At 42.0% G+C, this 11,299-nt stretch overlaps 1 protein-coding gene across 1 annotated transcript; it reads left to right on the forward strand.

The window, feature by feature from the left end:
* Window positions 1–1,308: 1,308 nt before the first annotated feature.
* On the forward strand, window positions 1,309–5,625 carry LOC149163813 (uncharacterized). The gene is made up of 2 exons (XM_089429267.1): window positions 1,309–2,204; window positions 2,367–5,625. The coding sequence occupies exons 1-2, from the start codon at window positions 1,309–1,311 to the stop codon at window positions 5,623–5,625; spliced, it is 4,155 nt and encodes a 1,384-aa protein (XP_089285393.1).
* Window positions 5,626–11,299: the final 5,674 nt, after the last annotated feature.

The raw sequence follows: 11,299 nt of genomic DNA on the forward strand, positions 1-11,299 counted from the left end.
CTCTCTGGTTGGATAGCTGCCAAATGGAAACCAAAGGGAGATGTCCAGCTTCAACTAGGACCGAAAGGCTTCTTTACAGTCATCTTCTACTGCGTGGAAGACAAACTCAGGGTGTTAGGTACAGGCCCACATTTCTTCAATGCTGCAGGGCTGTACATGCGAGACTGGAAACCCAGATTTAATCCAGATAAAGAAGACCTAACCTGGGCACCAGTATGGATCCGACTATATGGACTCCCTGATGAATATTGGGACGAAGATTCACTCAGAAGAATTGGAAATGGTGTGGGAGAATACATCAGGACGGCCGAAGAAACCAAATCCCGCAGATTCATTTCATATGCTCGCATATGTGTCTTCATAAGGTTGAATGAAGCGCTACCAGAATCGATAACACTCTCCCACTGGGATGAAGAATGGACCCAGCCCTTGGATTATGAGCATGTGCCCTTCCGATGTAGACGATGCCATGCTCTGGGGCACTTATTCAGGGACTGTCCTCTAAATGTCCCAGATCTGTCTCAGAACTCCTCCGCCAAGCCCAATCAAGATGGGTTCACCAAAGTAACAAGCAGAAGGCGCTCGCACCGGAAAAACGCCAGCGGGCAAAAGTCTCAGCAGAATAATCACAAAGATCAAGCATCCAAAAATAGTTTTGAGATCCTCAATAGCATTCCGGAAGAACGACCCATGGAAAATCCCAGCAAAGCCGATCTCCCATCCTCCTCAAGCCGCCCCCCCCCCCTCCAGCCCCCCCCCCAACTCGAAAACCCCTTTCATAATACCAACCATTTTATCCAGGAATCAGGAGGATCCGATGAATAACCCCAAGAATATGGAGATAGACGGGAAACAGAAGCCCGCCCAGACTTCAGAGCCTACACAGGAAGACACCAGTGTCATAGAAATAATGGAGGAAGAAGCTGAAAATGTGGACCTTCACGGACTGGACATTAATGAACTAGAGTTGGCATGTAGGAAAAAGGCGTTTGAATCCATCGCTGAAACTGACCTAGAAAAGTTGGAGATGGTCATCTCCAAAGTCTACCAACAACATCAGTTAGGGATTCAAGCGGGAAGCACCTGGGATGGTAGACTGCGTCCAAAAGATTTCAAAAAAAGAGGAAGGAAAACAGTTCTTCAAAGAACAATAGAGCTTGGAGAAGTCCTAGTGGATTCAGGCCACTATGCGAAGCTTACGAAATACTTCAGCCCCTCTCAACCCAGTTATCAATGAAGCTCATCTCTTGGAATCTTAGAGGCCTCAACGGCCCTGCAAAATATAGAATGCTCAAAAACATGATAAAGATGGAGAAACCACACATTTGCTTCTTTCAAGAAACCAAATGCAATAGCGCTACTCTAGGTCGAATACTCTCCAAGGCCTGGCCGGGCTGCCAATCAGTGGCTGTGGATGCGACTGGAGCTTCGGGAGGACTCGCCATAGCCTGGAACACTCAAGCCATAACTCTCACTGATTTCCATGCAGCCCACCATCTCATTCAAGCGGCCTTTCACATTATAGGCACAAAGGTTCATGGGAACTTATCTAATGTTTACTTCCCACAGGATGGAGGCAGTAAAAAAATACTCCTTGACACCATCGAGGCCCTCAGCATTAACAGACAACATCCTCTCTGGATTGTGGCGGGGGATTTTAATATGATCACCAAACTAGAGGACAAAACAGGGGGTAGAACCAGATTGGAACCTGAGGTGGAACACTTCAAGGATTTCATCCTAAATGCCTCCCTTATTGATATGCCCTTTTGTAATGGAATCTACACTTGGAGCAATCACAGAAAAGGGAAGCATCAGATAGCCTCCAAGCTGGACCGATTTCTGATATCGGACAACGCAGTGCACATCGGGGGCGATTTCAATGCGGAGATTCTGGCCCACTCTGGATCGGATCACTGGCCAATAGCCCTGCAATGGCAAAGACCAGGGAGCAGCACCAGGAAGCCATTTCGATTTGAAAAATTCTGGTTAACCCACCCGGCATTCAAGGACTTCGTCAAATCTATTTGGGCCTCCTTTGTCCCTCCAGAAGGCACCAAAATGTTCAAACTCCAACAGAAATTAAGGCACCTGAAAAGCCACCTCAAACACTGGAATAAGGAGATCTTTGGGAACATCTTCGAAGCCCAACAGCAACTCAATCAGGAGCTCAAGCTACTCCACCAGACAGTCATCAATTCAGGGCATACAGAGGCTACCCTAGAAAAAGAAAAGCACATCAACAATCAACTTGAAGAAAGGAGAAAGCAAGAAGAAATTTATTGGAGACAGAAATCAAGGGTTAGATGGCTTAAAGAAGGAGAGCGTAACACCAAATTCTTCCACAATACAACAGTGCAACGAAGAATGCACAACAAGATCTCATTCATCCAGAACCAGGAGGGAGGTAAAGAGGAGGAGCATGAGAAAATAGAAGAAACCCTCCTCAATCACTTCAAACAAGTCCACCAAGAACAATCAGGGGATCGGAAGGCAGCTATCGAGAAAATCACAAACAACATTCCCAGGATAATAACGGAGGAGCAAAACGATCTGCTCATGAGCCCGATTCTCAGCCAAGAGGTGGATGAAGCAATGGCGCAGCTTAAAGAAGGTAAGGCTCCTGGCCCTGATGGCTTTACCACTGATTTTTTTCATGCTTTCTGGGATATGATTAAGGTAGAGGTTTGGAAAATTGTAGAAGAATCTCGAGCCCTTCGATGGATGCTGCCCTCTCTAAACTCTACCTTCATCACTCTCATTCCCAAGGAAGAGAACTCCACTACCCCTGACAAATTCAGGCCCATAGCTCTATGCAATGTTCTCTATAAAGTCATTACCAAAGTCATCGCCAACAGACTCAAGCCCCTTCTCCCTCAGATCATCTCACCTGAGCAATCAGGCTATGTGGAAGGCAGACAAATAATGGATGGTATAATACTCTCCCATGAGATCATTCACTCGCTCAAGCTCTCCAAAAAAGCGGGCATGTTACTCAAGCTTGACTTATCCAAGGCATTTGACAAACTCAGCTGGGCCTATATTCAGAACATGCTGAGAGCCTTTGGCTTCTGTGCCACTTGGGTAAGATGGATAATGAGCCTCATCTCCTCCTCCCACTTCTCCATTCTTGTCAATGGGCTGCCCTCTAACCCCTTCAAACCCTCCAGGGGCATCAGGCAAGGGGATCCTCTATCCCCCTTCTTATTTGTGATAATGGCGGAGGGCCTAGGTCGGCACATCAAGCAAGCTAGGCAAGCCAACCATATGAGGGGAATCTCAATCCACAACTCCCCTGCCTCCTCCCACCAGCAGTTTGTGGACGACACCATGCTGTATGGCCATCCCTCTGCTCAGGAAGCCTCATGTCTGAAATCTCTGCTCAACGACTTCTCAAAAGCTTCAGGAACCCAAATCAATAACACCAAATCCCAAATTTTCTTCTTCCACACCCCTCCCTCTGTCAAACGTGCTGTCTCTCGCATTCTGGGTTTTCAAACTGCCTCTCTCCCCTCCACTTACCTGGGAGCGCCTCTCATTGCCTCCACCATAAAGCAACCAGCTTGGAGGCGTCTTATTGAGAAAATGGAATTTAAACTGAACTTTTGGACGCACCGCTCCCTCAATTTAGCAAGTAGAGCGGTGCTCCTTAAAGCCATCCTTCAAGCCATGCCCCTCTACTTGTTCTCCATCCTAGCCGCTCCAAAATGGGTCCTGAAAAGGCTGAGAAATTTACAGCGCAATTTTCTTTGGGGAAGTTCAGCTACCAACCATAAATGGGCGCTTGTAAAATGGGACACCACTAGCAAGCCCAAGCACAAAGGTGGAATTGGCCTCCGAGACCCTGAGCACAGCAATATCATCATGACCGCCAAAATCTGGTGGCAATGGTTAACAAATCAGGACAAACCATGGGCCAGAATTTGGATCGCCAAATACACCAACAATATGCCGCATGCAGAGCTTATTAGATTCACGCCCACAAGCACAGGTTCACTCATTTGGAATGCGGCCAAGCAGCATCACCAATTGATTCAGAAACATAGCTTCTGGGAAATAAGGAATGGTCAACATGCCAGATTCTGGTACGATGCATGGAACCAACTTCCCAAACTAACCAATGTACTTCCAGCAGCCATTATTCCAGGTGGGCAAGAGCAACGGCATGCCAAAGTCCACCATTACTGGAATCCGGAAACGGGAAGAGGCTTCAGGAATTGGCTTTCTAGCAACCAAATAATCAACACCAACAGAACGCAGGAAGCAGAGGCCCTTGACACTGAATTGGCAAAAAGAAGAATTAGGCACAACAACAACGACGACATTCTCAGATGGGGCTACCTCCCCAAGGGCTCTTACTCCACCTCTGAAGCCTACAATCTTTTAGAAGATCCTCCCGTCAACCCTGATCCTCTCTGGTCTAGAATCTGGAGTTTCAAAATATGGCCCAAAATCACTCACTTTCTTTGGTTGGTGGGACACAAAAAGATTCTTACATGGGACAAATTGCAGAAACGCAACTTCCACGGGCCCTCGATTTGCCACAACTGCTTTCAGAATGAAGAAACCTTGCAGCATCTTCTAGACTCATGTCCGCTTGCTACTCAACTATGGGAGAAGATAGAATTCAGAAGTCAAAGGCGCTGCAGAGACATGGGAGGCATAATAAATACCATTAGGCAATGGCCAAAAAGCCCCTACAAAAGTGGTCTGCTTAACCACTTGTGGAACATAATTCCAGGTTTTCTCCTATGGAATATTTGGAAGGAACGGAATAGGCGCATATTCAAAAACTATAGCTTGAATAAGGAGGACATATGGAACAGGATGCACGCCAACATCCAAGAAACCATGCTTCTGCAGTCCTGGACCCAACAAGATCTCCCAACTGAAGACAATGAGAAAAACATCTTATCAAACTGGGGACTGCAACTGACACAAGAACCAACCACACAGCAAGCAGCAAATAGCAACGGCAAGGAGAAGGAAAGCTGGGAGGCCCCACCTATTCATTCATACAAGCTCAACTTTGATGGCGCATCCAAGGGAAATCCAGGACCTGCAGGATTTGGAGGAATCATCAGAGATCATCACGGAACTCTGCAACAGATCTACTTTGGCAACCTAGGTTGGGACACCAACAATTCAGCAGAGCTGGAGGGCATGTGGCAAGGACTTCTCACTGCAAGGAGACACAATCTTCAACCATTGATAGTGGAGGGGGACTCCCAAATTCTCATAAACATGGCCATTCGAATCCAGAATGGATCGCAGGCCAGGAAAATAGCCAATAGTTGGAGACTAGAGGCCAGACTCAGCAGCATGGCGGAGGAAATTGGCAACTACAATGCCATCTCTTTTCATCATACTAAAAGAGAAGGTAATAAGGTGGCTGATCTTCTTGCCAACATAGGGGTTGACTCAGATCAGCCCTTCCTTGAGGGACACCTGAACATCATTCCAAATAATCAAAGAAAACAGGAATGTGAGAGTCTCATCCACAGGGACAATGAGACCCCGGATGCGGGTGGCGGGACGGAAGAGATGGGCACGCCACATGCCACGCATGGGCTGCCCCGTGTAAACAATACGGCCACCAGGGGAAGGCCGTCAACCTTAACATGAACCCCCCAGCTGCGTTAATGCAGTTAATGGCAAGGGTGGTAGGTTTATGGATCTGCAGAGAGCACTTAATGCGCGCCTGGTTCGAGGGCATAAGGCAGAGTTTATCAGGCGCGATGGAGTGCGCAAGGAATTATTGTCTGAAGAATTTTGGAAGAGGGGAAATTACAGAGAGCCGAGGTGGTGGCAGCTTCGTTCACCTCGACGCCTGGTTTCTCGTGGTCACTGTCACTGCCATTGCCACTCTGGTTGCTGGTCATGTAGACGGCGGCAATTGGCTCAATTGCAGGGTAAGAACTGGAATTGGTCCACCTTGCTACCAAGGGACGGGTCTCAGAAAGGAAATTGGGCACCAGAGAGAGATCTGGGAAACAATTGGCTCTGTCTTCGACTCCAAGCTCACCTGCAAACACACAAGAAAAGATTCAGAATCACCATGGTTAAACTCCGACAACGACAGCCATGTAGGAGAGGTCCAGCAAGAGGTTCCTCTTCGCGAGCCCCAGCAGTGGATGAGCATCACCACTGCTGCTGCTGCTATTGCCATAGGAGAGCCAGAGCTACCCCACTCCCCATCAGTCAGTTCTTGGAGGTTGGAAGCGCTAATGAAGAAAAATCCGAGCTTCCCTCCTTTGGCTCAGTGGTTTTCACATTGCAAAGTTCTGAGAGCAACCCAGGGCTCAATGCCCACATCTCAGTCATGTTCACAAAACTTCGGGAAGGAAATGGGGAGAACACCCCTCAGAACTTGCAGGAGAAGCAAGCGGAAGGCAAAGGCAAAGAAATTGACAAAGGAGAACATGAAGCAGGGAAACAGAGCTCAGCTATGGAGCCACCAGCGTTTGAGGCTGGACCGCACGATACCTCTCCTCCGGTGGGGCCAGCTCCTTCAGATATTGATGAAGAGACATGGAGAAAGATGTGGGAGGGACGACCAGAGGGGGATGGCTGGGCGTATGTTGTGGAGGACAAAAGCCTCGCTGAAGAAGCTGATGCCTATTTCGCGACCCTTCCTTCATCTTCAACTCATCACAAGGATTAACGCAGACGCAGACGCGGGTACTTCTCTCTTGCATTTTCGTTTTGCTTGCTGGCAGCTGATGCTTGCATCGTCGCCATATGTAATTAAGCCTTGTCTCTGGTCTGATCTTAATTTCAATTGGTCCACGTCGAGCGCTTCTGTCTTGCTCACTTCTATCTGGTTGTTGAGTCAGTCCCTTTTGGCAGTTAGCCCCTGCATGGGCAGTAATGTGTTGGGTCCTCTTTTTGTGGCTCCACTGGGAGTCCGTTGATTTCTAGAACTGTTTTTGCAAATTTGATCCGATGCTGCCCCTGCGTGGGAGCTTTTAGTGTCGAGCATGGTCTGAATGGTTTTGATAAGGCTTTCCCTGCGTGGGAGCCTTCAGAATTTTGGTCAAGGTTCCCAGGGTGCTACCAGAGGCCCTGGAAAACTCGTCTTACAGTCTGTAATTTTTACTTGTACAGTTAATATATGACTTAGCTAGTTTTTACGGAGAAAAAAAAAAATATTGTGTATGCTCAGTGTGTCTATGCTCTAGTGTAGAGATAGACTAGATCTGGGGTACAAGGAAATTTCAACTAAAAAAAAGGAGTTTCTTCTTTCTTTCTTTAAACATTCAATACTCTTACTTTATTATTTTCCTTAGGATGCCCATTTTAAACCTCTAATTTTCTCAAATGATGAGAAGTGTTCCAGTATAATGATAATCCTTGAAAAAAACATTACATAGCTTTCTACCTTTTATCATTAGTTGTTATCTACCTAAAACCTAACCACCAGTAGCCCCAAAATTAATGACTTGGTCACACTTATCAATGAGTACCAACTAACTAGATATCATTATTTAATAAGGATATCACTTTAATTAGTCATAGAATAACTTTCTGAGGGCCTTATGCAAATAGGATATTTGTTGTACATCAATTAAGTCACTGCTAAGTATCCCTAGCTAGAGGGTTAAGGTAGGACATTTTCAATGGAACTTGAATCATGATGCAACTTCGATCCTACCTAAAATTTATATTGGATTCCTGTCAAATTTCTGGCTAGAAAAATGATCATTTTTTTATTTTCACTGAGAGGCGCATTATACAGCCCAGTATGATATGTAAGCATGTATGTATGTCATCAAAATTCAAATTTTATTCATGTCGGCCAAAAAAAAAAAATTATTTAAATGTTTTATATAGCTATTCAAATTCAACGTATATGATAAATTAAATATTAAATGAATAAAATATTTTTATTATAATACAATTATCTTATGAATTTGATAGATATTCTATCATATACATTGAATTTGAATGGATCATAAATTTACCTTCAACAAAACAAAATTTACCACATTAAAACTCCAAATTAGGTAAAATTTTAAACATCTTTAATCTTTACTAAACTCAAGACCATTTCATAAAATAAAGTAAAAAGGTTATTTCAATAGAAAGAATCCAAAATTTTGCTCCAAAATCTTTTAATATTTCTTTTAATTAAATATTTGTAAAATGAATCTTTAAAAGTAAAACCATATCCTATGGATATATTAAAATCTCTAAAGACATAAATATTTCCACGTCAAAGTTGTAATATTTGAAAATTTTGTTATCATGCCATGTAAAAAATATCATTAAATCTAATACTAATATTAATATATTATAATAATAATATATTATAATATTAATATTATAAATTTAATAAGTTAGGATTAATACAATATTAAATTTAATATAATATTAAATTTGTCAAATTATAATATATATTAATATATCATGATATAGATTAACTCTAGATGTATATGGGAGGGAAGAACATAGACACAATGATAGAGGTGGAGAGATAGAGGAAGTGAGAGGAAGGGAGAGAAAGGGAGAGAGAGGAAGGATGAGAGAGGACTTGAGAGACAAGAGGAGAGAGGGAGGGATAGAGAAATGGAGTTGGAAGGAAAGAGAGGGAGGGAAGAAGAATGACATAGAGAGGGAAAAGTGGAAAGAGAGAGAGGGAGTGACAAGTGAGAGATGGAGAGAGAGTGCATATATTTGGGGGTAAGATAGAGAGATAAATATGGAGAGACAAAGAGAAGAGGGGGAGAGAAGGAGAGATAGTGATAGAGCTGGAGTGTAGAGAGAGAGAAAGAGACAAAGATAGAGAGATAACGGAGAGCAACAAAGGGAGGCATGAGAGAAAGGTAGAGAGAGGAAGGAAGAGAGCTTAGATGTGAGAGAGAGAGGAGGAGAGAGGAAGGGAGAGAAAGAGGGAGTGATAAGGGAGCTGGAGAGAGAAGGAGCGAGGAGAGAAAGAGGCCAGAGAGATAGAAGAGGGGAGAGAGGGAGAGGAAGATGGAAGGAGAGATAGGTAAATACGGAGAAAGAATGCATATGTTTTGGGGATGATATAGAGAGACAAAAGAGAGACACATAGAGATAGATATATATATGGAAGGTGAAGAGAGAAAAGAAGGGAGAGATAGATAGATATGGAGGGAGAAAGCACACGTGCTTGGGGGGGGGTTGAGATAGAGAGACAAATAAGGAGAGATGGGAAAAGATATAGATATAGATGGAGGGGGGAGAGAGGGAAGAAAACGTCTTGCACTAGATGCATTTATTTTAGTGCAGATGATGATTTCTAATCTTTTTTTATTGCTTTCATTGAAGGAGATAAAATAAAGGACATGGGAGAGGAGCAATGCAGAGAGAGAAAAGAGAGGAGTGAGAGAGGGAGAGAAGAGTAAGAGAGAGAGGGGGACACCAAGATGATGGGGGGAGAGAGGCGGAGAGAGAGAAGAAGAGAGGGAGGGAGATAGTGACAGGGTTAGAGAGAGAGAGAGAGAGAGAGAGGGAAGAAAAAAGACATACAGAGAGAAAAGTGGAGCGAGAGAGAGAGAGAGAGAGAGAGAGAGAGAGAGAGAGAGAGAGAGAGAGAGAGAGTGGGAGTGAAAAGGAAGATATGGAGAGAGAGTGTGTGTGTTTGGGCGTGAGATAGAAAGAAAAATAAGGAGAGATGGTGGGAGATATAGATATAGCTGGAGGGGGGAGAAAGGAAGAATATTTCTTGCACCAAATGGATTGAATTCATTATAGATGGTGATTTATAGTTCTATTTGATTGCTTGTACTAAATTCATTAATTACAGTGTAGGTGTTGATTTATAATGATATTTGATTGCTTGCACTAGATGCATTGATTTCATTATAGATGTTGATTTCTAATCCTATTTGATTGCTTACACTAGATGCATTGATTTCAGTGTGATGTTTTCTAATTATATTTGATTGCTTGCACTAAATACATTGATTTTAGTGTACATGTTGATTTCTAATTCTATTTTATTGCTTCCACTATATGGATTTATTTCAGTGCAGATGATGATTTCTAATTCTATTTGATTACTTGCACTAGATGCATTAATTTCGTTGTAGATTCTGATTTCTAATCCTATTTGATTGCCTGCACTAGATGCATGTATTTCAATGTAGATGGTGATTTATAATCTTATTTGATTGCTTGCACTAGATGCATTGGTTTTAGTGTAGATGCCGATTTCTAATCGTATTTGATTGCTTGCACTAGATGCATTGATTTCAGTGTAGATGTTGATTTCTAATCTTATTTGATTGCTTGCATTAGATGCATTGATTTTAGTGTAGATGTTGATTTCTAATCTTATTTGATTTCTTGCATTAGATTCATTGATTTCAGTGTAGATGTTTTCTAATATTATTTAATTGTGTGCATTCAATGCATTGATTTTAGTGTAGATGATGATTTCCGATTTGATGTAACTCAATGTATGATGGTACATTAACTTAAAGTGATTGGATTAACAATGTGCATTGATTTTAGTGTAAGCACAAAAAATGGTTGACAATTTGCAGTGACTTTTTTGATATAGTAATTCAACCTATTAATATTGAAGAGGAAGAGGGACAAGGTAAGAGTTCGAGTTAAAGAATTGAATGGTTTACAATCTAAACTATCATTTTCATATAATCGATATGAAAAGATGGAAAAAGTAACAAATTATGTAAAGATATTGTAAATATGACCACTCATTCAAAAAAAAAAACAAAATTACATTATTTCTTGACTTTTGCAAAACAAACTATAGATAAATAATCATAATAATAATAAAATAAAATAAATCATCGAAATATTTTGAAGGAAATAAATTATTTCAAACATTAGAAATGAAACAAATCATTTCAAGAGTAATCTTAATGCAATAAATTATTCAAACTACTCTTCAAAATATATTATGTAATACCTAGAGTGACACTATTAAGAATTATTAATTCTCAAAAGTTGTGATACCTAAAATTAAACGAAATATATGTGCCGCATCAATCCTCTTGCAAACTATTGACAATATTGTCTCCTTTCTTCATCACCAACTAATTACTAACAGACAATTACATACACATATAGAAATATAACAAAACAATTGTAACATTCACAAACATTACAATCCAAATCCAAACACATAAACTCACAAACCACTCAAAGCATCCAGGTGCAAACGTACAAACCATTCAAGGCAAGAAACAAAAACAAAATTAAAGAAGATAATGATGTAGTCATGTCAAACACAGAAAACATAATGTAAATTACAAAGTATGAAGTTTATCTCAAACATATACATAATAATGATAATCTAAAAATG

This window comes from Pinus tabuliformis, chromosome 5_1 (assembly GCF_031772625.1).
Source record: "Pinus tabuliformis cultivar Carrire ecotype Pingquan chromosome 5_1, CPIR1, whole genome shotgun sequence".
NCBI classification, from domain to species: domain Eukaryota; kingdom Viridiplantae; phylum Streptophyta; class Pinopsida; order Pinales; family Pinaceae; genus Pinus; species Pinus tabuliformis.